The sequence below is a fragment of the Canis aureus genome, chromosome 2 (genome assembly GCF_053574225.1).
Source record: "Canis aureus isolate CA01 chromosome 2, VMU_Caureus_v.1.0, whole genome shotgun sequence".
Lineage (NCBI taxonomy): Eukaryota > Metazoa > Chordata > Mammalia > Carnivora > Canidae > Canis > Canis aureus.
Window position 1 is genome coordinate 74380527 of NC_135612.1, and position 13016 is coordinate 74393542.

A 13016-nucleotide genomic window follows, 5' to 3' on the forward strand; every position below is an offset into this window, starting at 1 on the left:
CTATAGTGTAGTATAGCATGGATTCTTCACATGTTATCCTGAACTCTTCCTCAAAGAAATGAAACTCCTCCAAATTCTATGGAGGAGTTTCAATATAGAATATCCTCTCTGCCTTGACTTACTGCAGCAAAAATTGGTGAATATTGCAAAGAAGATAAGGATGTTGTGCAAATGCTGTGATACTGTATCATTTTAAAGCAAACGTTCAATGACTGGCTGGCGTTTCTCACCTATACTCTAGTGGAAAGCATCCTAAACTTTGGAGTCAGGAGACTCGTGGAGGAATTTGGTTTCCATCACATACTAGGTGTGTGGTCTTCGGGAGTTACTTAACCTCTCTGAGTATCTACTGTTGTGTCTTCCCTGAAAGGAGGATGATAACATCTATTTCCCAGGGTTCTACAAGGTCGGGAAGGAGAAACACGTGAAATCCTTGGTCCTGGCCAACAGTTACTGATCACTTACTCTGTCCCAGGCACTGAACTAAGTATTTTTAGTATAGTGAATTATCTCATTTAGCCTTCTCCATATGAGGAAAGGATATTATTATACTCATTTTACAACGGAGAAAACTGAGATCTGGTGACATGAAATCATTTGCCCAAGGTCCCAAAGCCAATAAGGGGCGGAGGCAGGATTTGAACCCAGTTCCAACTCTAGAACTTACATACTTAATCACTATATTATATTGAGAAAGTTTTATATGTCATTTACAGTTTATTAAATATCATTTTAGTCCCATTTCTTTTTTTTAAGATTTTATTTATTTATTCATGAGAGTCACAGAGAGAGGGGCAGAGACACAGGCATAGGGAGAAGCAGGCTCCCTGCAGGGAGCCTGATGTGGGACTCGATCCCAGGATCCCAGGATCATGCCCCGAGCCAAAGGCAGATGCTCAACCACTGAGCCATCCAGGCGTCCCTTAGTCCCATTTCTATAACTGCTTGGAAATCATATCCTTGATCAGGAGCTTTCTTATTTTGAAAACACTGGCTTAGGTTTAAATTACTTGACTTACCTAACTTTGACCAGACAGCAAGGTGAAGGTCACCTCTGGAATGGAATCTTCCTCTAATCCTGCCCCTTTCAGCCAGGTCTTGTGACCTACAACCCTGGGTTGGTGATATTTTTAGAACCATCCTCTGCTGTACAGGCACAGATCCTAAGACATAATCACTTTCCTGATATATCTTATACATCCAGCTTATTTTTTTTTCTTAAAAGGCACTGTGCTATCACCAAGCCATTATCTTGTGAATTCCACCAAGATCAAAACAAATAAAAAAAAAAAGTGTTGGGGTTGAGAGGGTCTCTCTGGCCAAGTGGTAACTTATGGAAGCAATAGCAGTTCCCTGCACCACCCTGGATGACCGACTAGCTCTAGGGGTACTTTCTAGTGGTTCCCTATAGTAAAGCACCTGTAAATAGGGCATCAACTAACTCATTCAGAGGGCTCCCTCCATGCTTTAATTTTTAATGTGATGTTTCTTTTTTTTTTCCATTTCTTTTCCTTTAAAAATGGGTACATAAAAAATAAACTTTTTAAAAATCTCATAATCTCATTTTCCTGATATATCTGTTTGATTTTGATTTAAAAATTTTTTATTTATTTTTAAAGATTTTATCCATTTGTTTAGAGAGAGACAGAGAGAGTAGAAGCAGGGGGAAGGGCAGAAGAAGACAGAGAGAGCCCCAAACAGACTACAGGCTGAATATGGAGACTGAGGCAGGGCTTGATCCCATGACCCTGAGCCGAAATCAAGAGTCCGACGCTTAAAAGACTGAGCCACCTGGCACCCTTCTGGTTGGTTTTTAAAACAAAAAATGTACATATTATCAAATTCAAAGAGTTTAAAAACACAGACTACAGAGAGTGGACCAGTCTCTCTCTCCCTCGACCACTTCTGACTTACTAACATAGTAGGCAATAGAGTCCATGAACTTATAAGGGCCTATGGGAGCTGAGCTGAGATCAAGAGTCAGACCCTCAACCTACTGAGCCACCCAGGCACACCCTATGGAAATACTTAAGCCCTGAAAAAAAAATATTGCTTCTAAAAGACAAAAAAAAAAAAAAAAAAAAAAGGAAAATTTGCCAATTGGAAATAGAAACTATTCAATATTTACTTCAATGTATTCAAAATGTGATATAAGGTCAACTGGATCAACTGTAGTTAAATGAATCCAACTCTTACATAGTTATATGTAAATTATGTATTTAATGAGGCATGTGGCTATATTTCATTGCATTTGCTGTGATATGAGGGACTTCAAACAGAAATGTGCTTGGCGCTCTTAAAAGACTGTGACTCTGCCTTCCTCCTCACCACCCCACCCCCCATTTCCCTCTAAAGACAACAGCTGTTTGTTTCTTGTTATTTCTTTCATAAAAAATCTTAAAAAGTATACCTACTTCGAAGTGTTCTGGACTTGGCTTCTCCCACTTCAAAATATACAGCAGAGGTCTCAGCACATGCAAGTGCTCCTCTGCATCAATGCAAGACATCTTTGAGGAGTCATCCTGACCTCCAACCCCCTCAGCTCCCTAGGGCTGAGGCAGGCAGAGGCCTCAGACACAACTGCATTATAGTTCAGCTTCTCCTATGGCCCAGTTCTGCTTCCCAATTCACTTTCCTACAAGGCTTCCTCCTGACAGCACTTCACACAGAAACTCCCACAGCCTAATTTCTGCTTGTGTCTCTCCTGGGCATCTGATCTAGAACACTGATCTATCTGCTTCCTTCTTTTTAATGGTTGCACAGATTATTCTTCCAAATGGCCATGTCACATTTTAACATTCTCTGTGGGTGCATACTTGGGGTGTTTCAAGTTTTTCACATCTGCTGGGTGAACGCCCTCACTTCCTTTAGGTCTGCTCAAATATCACTTCCTTGAGGACTATCCTTCACCATCATTTTAAAACCTTAACTCCATTTTATGTTTTTTGTGGACTTGCCAGTTTCTAGCCATCTTTGTTGTTTTACTGTTCACTCTAATGCATTGTTTATTGTCTGTCTCCTCCCACTTGTATGTAAGGCCTACAAGGGTGAGGATCTTTGTGTCATTTGTCACTGCTTATCTCAAGTGCCTACAATAGCATCTGGCACAGTAAGTATTTGCTGGGTGAATTCAACATTGAACATCTTTATATATATTAAAGAATTTTTGCAACAGATCAACAGAACTGTTGGGTTAGAAGTTATGTGCATATCAAATTTTAAGGACAGTGCTAACTGCTTTTCTGAAAGTTGCATCAATTTACACACTGGGTGAGTTTTTGAGAAATACGATAGTTTGGAAATACCTGCTTCATCTCAGACTCCTATCAAGGAATTGAAGATAGTATAAAAAGTTGTGAGGAGTCATTGTTTAGAAAAACACACTGATGATGTTGCTTCACTCAGCTAAAGCAAACGTCAGTGCAGCAAAAAGAGGAGGCATTCAAACTTTCTTCTGGAAAAATCTTCTCTCTCCATAATGAGGGTTGGTGTCCACTCTGTAATCAGATAGTCACTTTTTTTTAGGTTCAAAATTGATGGGGCGCCTGCGTGGCTCAGCGGTTGAGCATCAGCCTTTGGCTCAGGGCATAATTCCGGAGTCCTGGGATTGAGTCCCATATTGGGCTCCCTGCAGGGAGCCTGCTTCTCCCTCTGCCTGTGTCTCTGCCTCTGTTTCATTGTGTCTCTCATGAATAAATAAATAAAATTTTAAAAAATTTGACAAGAGTCCCTGAACTGAGAGCGTATGCCTGGCCATCAGAGATTCATTAACTAAAAAAAAAAAAAAAAAAAGAAAGAGAGAGAGAGAGAGAGAGAGAGAGAGAGAGATTCACTAACTCCTGGGTCTTATTCATAGATTGTAAATGATCGTGAACAAACTCCATGCACCAACCTATAATCCTGTAATCTTTTGTATTGACAATTCTTGAGAATTTTCACATCATCAGCGATGTCACCTTCAAAAATGAATCCATGTGATATCGATAGTGATTTGTCCCTTTAAGAGTTCTCATTGTAGTATGATTTTGACAAGTTTGCCATTCTCTGGAATAAAATGCTGTCATTATTTCTGACAGTGCTGGTAGAAGGGTTTCATTAAAATGTGCAGAAGGGGAAAACTGTGTAACTTGGAAGAGGGTGGGAAACAGGAAGGCTGGTAATTTTGAAAAGGTAAATATAGACATCAGATACACCTCTCCCCTCTCAGGTAGTCCTATATAGGGTGTTTAGACTTATAAAACTGTCAAAACTAGAATTAAAAACAACAAACAAACTGGGATCCCTGGGTGGCTCAGCGGTTGAGCGTCTGCCTTCAGGCCCAGGGTGTGATCCTGGAGTCCCGGGATCGAGTCCCACCATCAGGTTCCCTGATGGAGCCTGCTTCTCCCTCTGCTTGTGTCTGCCCACCCCCACCCCCCCGTCTCTCATGAATAAATAAAATCTTTACAAAAGAAATTTAAAAATTAAAAAAAAACTAAACATTCAGGACATTTGTGGTATCTAGAAAGAACTTGCTCTATTCTTCTATAGAAGAATCTTTACCTTGGTATATTCATGTATGTTTCAGCATTGTCGACTTTCACGTTGATTGTCAGGTTATCTATCCCTTAGCTTAGCAATATAGTCTAGGAATAAGTCAGGTCTCTAAGATGCTGGCAGGAAATCACATCTGGTTCTCACAGTATCATTTTGAAATGATTGTGAAAATAATAATTTTTTTTACGCTTTCTGCCTGGATCTAAAATAATAACCATTTTAATTTCATTTTATGAACTTGTCTAAAGGCAGGGGTGGCAGGTGATCAAGTTTTCTTAGAATGTGATGACAGTGTAGCTGCAGATGAAGCTAATGCAAGAGTTACAGTATCTCCAAAAATAGTTGTTGGCTGAGAACTGTTTGATTTTATATAAGCATTGGGGAGGTCACTTTTTCTTGTTTTTCCCTTAACCTTTGGGTCAAAGTAGTGAGGCAAAAGACAAAATATAAAAGGAGTAGCAAGAAGTCAATCAGCTTCTTGTATTTTCCCACTTAGTATGGGGTTATAAATATCTTTCTCCTCCTATATATAGCCATAGACTATGGAATCATCACATTACGGAAATTGGAAGGAATCTTAGAATTTCTCAAGTTCCCCCACCCACACTTTTCCAAATAAGGAATCTGAGTCTGAGAGAGGTTAGGTGCATGGTGTTGCTAGTTAGTGACCAACCTCTGTGATCACAGGTTAGTAGCAGTGAGGACCGGGGCTCAGGTCTTTGTGACTCCTTGGGTCCAGTGCCCTTTCCAAGAGAGAACCACTCTCCAAATGTTTCAATTCCAAGTACTCTCTTGCTAACTATGCACAGTTCAAACTACTGTGACTGCAGTTTTTCAACAAGTGTAAGAAGTATTGGTTTCTGTTTCTAGTGTTCAATGACAGCTCTGTGTTTTGTTACCGACTACGTGTTTTGCACTCCTGTCTGCAACTGGATTTACCCTGGGGATGACAAGAGGTTTCCAAGTGGGAATCAATTGCAATGGAATATGCAGTTATTTTCTTTCTTTACGTTCCACAGGCAATTTATAAACTTTCAAGAGCTCATCTATCGCTGTGAGTGCTCTGTTTTCCAATATGTTTCTTTGCCCTGTGATAATAACCTATTAGCACTGCAAAGTCTTAGGCAGATATTATGGTTGTACATAAAAGTGTGTCTGGCTTGCTTCTCTCAATCCCTAGGCAGCAGCTTGATGTAGATGACAATCCAGGATGGCACCCATAGCTTTTTAAGCCCTATTCCGACCCTCTGTTTCAGGCCGTGAGCCTAGCTATGGCACCCCTCCATTTGTGGGATGCTAGTGATCCCTATTATGTTTTGGGAGTCAAATTCCCAGCCATTACGATTGCCCATTTCCAGCCTCGGAACCCATAACTTCAGCCTTTCCCGATGCTACATGTTGTAGTTCTCTCTCATGTCCACAGAGAAATACTTACCCAGTGTTAAAGTACATATTACTATTAATTTAGTTACTGTTACCATGGATAGGCATGATACCATGTCTTTACCAGAAATCTCCAAAATATGCCTTCAGAGCAACTTAGGGATGGTATTCAGGATTATTGCTTTGGCATTCATTGGGGTTGTGACAACCAGGAACAGGTTTCAGCTCTGCTTTTCTATTTTTCTTTTTTAAAAAAATATTTTATTTACTTATTCATGAGAGACACAGAGAGAGGCAGAGACATAAGCAGAGGTAGAAGCAGGTTCCCCGCAGGGAGTGTGATGTGGGACTCGATCCCAGGACCCCGGGATCACAACGACCCGAGTCAAAGGCAGACACTCAACCACTGAGCCACCCAGGTGCCCCCTGGCTCTGCTTTTCTAAAGATAGCTCCAATTTGTCTAATAGGATTCTTAGAATAGGCATCAGCATTTCAAAATGTCTTTGAGCCCCTTTATGTGACCTTTGTACCTTGTGGATGCAAACAAGATTTAAATGCATCTAAACACCCCAGCATGTAGCTAGAGCCATAAAAAATAATAGGTTTCCGGACTTAGTCATATAACTGAGGAAGACTTCGAACAGAAAACAGAAGTGTGCTAGGTAGTTTCAAGAGAGTGACCTGCAGTTTCTGGGTCATTCCCCTCCCTCTTTGAGCATGGGCAAAACTGTGGAAAAGATGAGATTTCACTCCCGGGATTAGGTGACGTTATATGGCAAAGGTGAAGGGACTTTTCAGTTAAGTAAGGTCCTTAATCCGTTGAATTTGAGTTCATCAAAGGAGATCATCCTAGGTGGGGCTGATTTATCAAACAATCTTTCAAAGGGATGAGGCTCTTCCTGAAGGGAGAGATTGGAAACCTGGGTGACATTACCCTGTTGGCTTTGAATAAGGCAGCTTGTAGGAGCTGAGAGTGACCCCTGGCCAATAACCAGCAAGAAAATGGGGGTGTCAACCCTACAACCTCAAGGAATTGAATTTCGCCAACAACTTGGATAACTTCAAAAGATAACCCTGGATATCACACGAGGACACAGCCAGCTGACTGATTTCAGCCCGGCAAGGTCACTCAGCAAACAGCCCAGCTACCCCCTCCCTGAGCTCCTGACCCACAGAAACTGAGATAATCAACGCATATCATTTTAAGCCTCTTAATTTGTGGCAATTAATACTGTGTACAGCAGTAGCAATGAATATAAGAGGTTATATTGAACTTCATTCTGATAGTTTATGGGGTGATGTGCAAATGTCATATAGTCTCAGAAAAACTGTATCTGCACCAACCACAGAAGGGAAAGTGGCAACAGTGAGCGGCACAAGGATCCTGCTGGTCCACGACAATTCTCTCTCTCTAGGCTTTTCCAGATCAATTACTGCACAAAGCCAGAAGAGAATCACCAGAGATTTTAAGCGGCTGCAACATTAACAAGGTCCAAGCATTTCTCATCTTCATGGTGCCTTAGACACAGGGAAACTTCAAGAGTAACAGCAAATACAAGCCCAGCCTACAGGTTAAATACACTGACTTCAGATCAGATTAAAAGATGAAATGTCCCACCAGTATGAGGTGGGACCTGCCACAGGAATCACAGCCTGCTTTTTAAGCACTAAAGCAAGCATCATCTACTGGTTGCACTTGAACCAGGTAACAAAACCCAGAGGCCCTGGAACGCAGTCCACTGGACCACAGCTGCACTCAGCTCTATTTGTGCAAAGGTCAGATTACAACAGGACACCTAAGAAGATAATGGACGGTAAGTTTAACAGGCAAGCTGTCCATCGGTGGGTGGAAAACTCTGTAAGGATCCAGTGAAGCTCAAAGTCAAAGGAGTAGACATAGCTGCTGACTGGCGAGACACAACAGCAAACACACCAGCTGGCAGAACAGGTACAGGTAGGGGCACCTGTACGCGTAGCAAAAACACCTGAACTGCTACCCACGGGGCAGCTGGTTTCAGAGTCTACTGTGGAAGGAGCTTATATTTAAAATTTTAATGAGAAAGTAAATCCTTCCTATAATAGAAACTTTCAAAGCACTGAATTCATTATAAGGGCAGGGCAGCTCTGGACATGATTTGTACTGCTAGAAGCCCCCAGAATACTTGATGTTTTATGACCTAAACCATGAGGAGAGCTGTATAATTTGGTAACCATATTATTTACTGTTCTATGGCTTATCAAGTGTCAAAAACTTTTGGAACCCCGCAGTTTTAGCTTTGGGGTCAGAAAGCATGTCACTTTTATATGCCGTCCTGGGGCAAGATCCATGTGAGAGCCATTAAAAGCTCAAATGTTTTCCTTAGGAAGCAAGATGCCTCCAGGCACCTGTCTTCAGTCTCCTGAAGAGACTCTATCCTGATCAGAAAACAAAACAGGCCCCTCTACTTTAACTTGGCTGGTTTTTCCATCTGCGTATGTAGTATCCACAGCACACCTGGCCCCTTCAATAAGCAACAGAAAGAATCTGCTCTCCAGGGTCTCCTCAAAGACCAACATTTATCTGACCACCATCTCCTTCTTGCCAGAGTTCCCTGATATTCCAGTCATGAGGTAGAGGAATGTAGTCTACCTATTCTTGTAGGCAGTCTAAGTTCTATCAGATTAGACATCTGGCCCTTAAACTGGAACCACAGTCCATTGGAGTGGGGCAAAGGACCTTTGGCTTCCTATCCCTTCCGCTTTTAGGACTAACAGCCATGGGCTACACCGTGAGAACACCTGACTCAGATGACCTGACAGCTATGTTACCCGGGGCTTCCCCTGTCCTGCTCCTTGCTCTCCACCTTCAAGATGAAATGCCTTTGCTAAATTAGCTTAGACATGTTGATGTTACACCTTCAGTTCTTAAAAAGAATGCACATGAGAAATCGTCACACGATGAATATTTTGACAAACCCATACCGATGAAGACATTGTCCAATATATTTTCTCTTTGTATATACAGAGACAATACAAGAAATGACTCCAAAAATTTAACACCAGGAAAAGCAATTTATCTAGATAAACTAACTTTTGGGCTATCATTCCATGAAAAATTGATAATCTACTGGCAGCCAAGAAGCTCAGAGTCAAGGTCAATGCTCAATTATAGTAACTCTATCAGCCTTGGGATATATATGCTATATCCTTCATACCTGCGTATGTTATTGAAATACCTCAAATCCTTTCAAGGAGTAGGTTAGTTGTATATTTTTAAACATTCAGGGGGGAGGATAAATACAAAACTTTAAGGATAGAAGAGCCCAAATCTTATATTTTAAGATGCAATATAATATAGTGGTTAAATCTATATTACTTGGTTCAAATCTCAGCCCAGCTACTTCTTTTTTTTTTAATATTTTATTTATTCATGAGACAGAGAGAGAGGGAGAGAGGCAGAGACACAGGAGAGGGAGAAGCAGGCTCCATGCAGGGAGCCTGACGTGGGATTGGATCCCTGGTCTCCAGGATCTGGCCCCAAGCTGAAGGCGGCGCTAAACCGCTAAGCTACCGGGGCTGCCCAGCCCAGCTACTTCTGACTTTGGACAAAGTCTTACCCTCTCTGTGATTCACCTTCTTTACCTCTAAAATGGACAAAACAAAAATACCTCTTTCTAGGGATATTTTGAGGAACAAATGTATCAATATATGTGAAGCACTTGGAATGGCAAGCACTAAAAATGATTGCTCTTCTTATCTCACAGGCTAATGGTAAGCTCTATCAGTACATGGTATGATCAAAATGTCAAATGCTATTATTAGGCTTTTGAACTTCATCCACTCAAATGCAACATATAATTCTTACCGACTGTAGCAGATGCTGATGAGAGCAGAGATTTGCCCCAGGAGCCCCAGCCTGCCCATCCCCCTCCAGGTGAAGGTGAATCCACAGTCTGTAGGAAAACAGATTAGCAGAAGGTTAGCAATTCAGTACATGCAGGAATGAAAAAACACTCATTGGTTCGAAACAAAAAGGTTTTTAAAGAAGTTACCAGTAACCATATCTCCCTGGCTTAAAGTTTATAAGGGCCATAAAAGAATACACCAACCCACATTTCAATGTGTACTTTGGAACAAAATTGTTTAGTAGTGGTGTTGGCTTCAACTGGCTCAGCTTGAAGTGAGAGGAAGGGAGTTTGATGTTAAAAAGACCCATTTGTCCCCTTGTCTGGAAGAGAGGGACCAGGCTCCAGGGGGAAACCATTTAATACATTAGGGCACAAAGTGATTTGAAGAAGTTCAAAACTCTGGCAACTCTGACACAACTAAACAAATATTCTCTTCCAGGTAGAGGTAACTTTCAGATCTCTGAGGTGATAGGAGGGAGCTCTGGGATGTCAGGTAAAGAAGTGTCTAGAAAAGCACCAATGAGCTGGGGGATGGGGAGAGCAAAACAGGTACACTTTTGAGGTAGACATTTTTTTTTAAGGTTTATTTACTTCTTTGAGAGGGGTTGGGGAGGGAGCAGAGGGATAGTTTTAAACAGACTCCACGCTGAGTGTGGAGCCTGACACTGGGCTTCATCTCATGACCCTGAGATCATGACCTGAGCCGAAATCAAGAGTCAGATGCTCAACCGACTGAGCCACCCAGGTGCCCTGAGGCAGACACCGTTCAAGGTGTCCACTCCACTCACAATGACCCCTGTAACTGTCTCTCTCACTGTCCCTGGGCTCCGTGGATTCAAATTCTTCTGCCTAAGTATTTGGATGGAGATTGAGAGACCAGTTCAGCTTAAGCTGGTTGCCTGACTAGAAGATGAAAACTCAGGCAATGTAGGGTGACCATATTCAATCCAACATGCCAACTAAGGATGAAGAGAAATCAGAGTGAGTAGAATGAAAGGTGTACGCTCAGAGAAGCTGCTAAATCCCTGACAGCTTCTCAGCCCCTGCTTCCTGTCCTTCTTAAGGCCCTACTGCCTTCCTATCTTTGGGTTCCATAAGATTGCTGCAGAGTCTGTTTCTTTTTTAAATATTTTGTTCCCTGATGTATCTCCAGAGCCTAGACAAGGACATGGCACATAATGAGTGCTTAGTACATTTATTTGTTGAATAAATGATTGAAATTCATCCATTTTCTTAAGTATATAATAGTTTCTGTTACTTGCAACTGCTGAGCCCTGACTCAGTTAGTGGAACTATAGCTTTCCCTTATTATCTAGGAATATAGTCTAGAAAATGAGGCAACCCGATGTTTATAGCAGCAATGTCCACAATAGCCAAACTGTGGAAGGAGCCTTGGTGTCCATCAAAAGATGAAAGGATAAAGAAGATGTGGTCTATGTACACAATGGAATATTACTCAGCCATTAGAAATGACAAATACCCACCATTTGCTTCGACATGGATGGAACTGGAGGGTATTATGCTGAGTGAAATAAGTCAATCAGAGAAGGACAAACATTATATGGTCTCATTCATTTGGGGAATATAAAAAATAGTGAAAGGGAGTAAAGGGGAGAGGAGAAAAAATGAGTGGGAAATATCAGAAAGGGAGACAGAACATGAAAGACTCCTAACTCTGGGAAGCTAACTAGGGGTGGTGGAAGGGGAGGTGGGCGGGGTTTGGGGGTGACTGGGTGACAGGCACTGAGGTGGGCACTTGATGGGATGAGCACTGGGTGTTATTCTATATGTTGGCAAATTGAACACCAATAAAAAATAAATTTATAAAAATAAAAAAAAGAAAGAAAATGAGGCAAGATTACATTAGGAGTAATACATTAGGTACTGGAAAATCACAGCTCTTTCCTCCAAAAACAGAAAGAAGTTCAGTGAAATATTCCTACAGAGTTTGTAGCTTCTATAACTTTTGACCCAAGGTTGTCTATCAGTCAGACCCCACTACTCCCTGCTGCCTTCTGCCTTTGCAGATGAGGGTGGTCATGTCAAAGAGTTTGGGCCTATGAGAAATAAATGAGAAGGCTTTTGCTTTCATGATAAACTATACACTTATGGCCAGTACCAACTCTTCCCACCATCCTTTTTTTCTGCCCTGAATGTGAATATGATGCTTGAAACTGAAGCAGCCATTTTTGTGGCCATGAGGGAAAGGCCAAGGAAGCATAGAGTCACTGGTCCTGCTACTGTTGAGCTACTAAAGCAATGTTTGAGTAGTTGACTGTCTTCATTCTTTCTGTTAAGTGAGAAAAAATAAGTTGCTATTTGGTAAGCTAGTCTATGTTGGATTCTAGTTATTTGTGCCCAAATTCTTAACTGATTCACCTATTAAATATCAAACACCAACCATCAGTGTAGAATACTGTCAAGAGAAAAGGTTATGGAATTAAATCACCTGGGCTTGACTCCAGGCTCTGTCATTTGGGGTAAGTTATTTAAGTCTTTCAAGCCATCATTTACTCATTACAAAATGAGACAAATGGTAGTATAAGAACCATAAATATAAGAACCAATAACTTCACACAATTATTGTGAATATTAAAAAAAATAATTCATATAAAGCTTTGAGCATAGTGTCTGGCACATAATAAATACTTCACCAATGTTAACTAGTACTAATAATAATTATTAATATTAATAATAAAACTATTTTTTTAACACTAAGAAGCAAAAAGCTTTGAAAGTTGGCTGACATTTATTTCTATCTGGAAACAATGAGGAGCTTGTTAACATGAATGGAAATACTCATGATTCATGACTGTCTGCTTTCATTTTTGGTGTCTACGTTGATTTACTTCACTTCTGCAATGGAAGCCAGTGGCAATTTTATACCATCATGAAGACAGATGTAAGTTGGTGATTAATATCATTCTTTCACAGGACAAATCACTACCTATGTGACTAGGGAAAGTTAATACACTTAGGGGTGACAGCTTCTGACTCAAATTTATAATACTTAATATGCTCTGACAGCTGGTAATTGACTAGCAAATGAAAATAAATGTTAAATGAGTCTAGAACTTCTCTGCAGTATAAATGACTACTTCAATTGCTTTATTAATGAAACTCCTTTGACATTGAGCTGTGACCTCGTGATCAGCTGCAAAGAATATTTGCTATCAATGGCAAATACTCAAATGACTAAATGTGTACAT

The 13016-nt window shown here is 40.9% G+C and overlaps 1 protein-coding gene across 3 annotated transcripts in view; it reads right to left on the reverse strand.

Annotated features, from left to right (window-relative positions):
• FAM114A1 (family with sequence similarity 114 member A1) overlaps positions 1 to 13016 on the reverse strand; it is a 70328-nt gene that overhangs the window by 38815 nt on the left and 18497 nt on the right. For all 3 annotated transcript variants that reach the window (XM_077879511.1, XM_077879507.1, XM_077879510.1), the window contains exon 3: positions 9765 to 9852. In XM_077879511.1, the coding sequence (XP_077735637.1) occupies positions 9765 to 9852 (88 nt within the window). The remainder of the gene's footprint in view (positions 1 to 9764; positions 9853 to 13016) is intronic.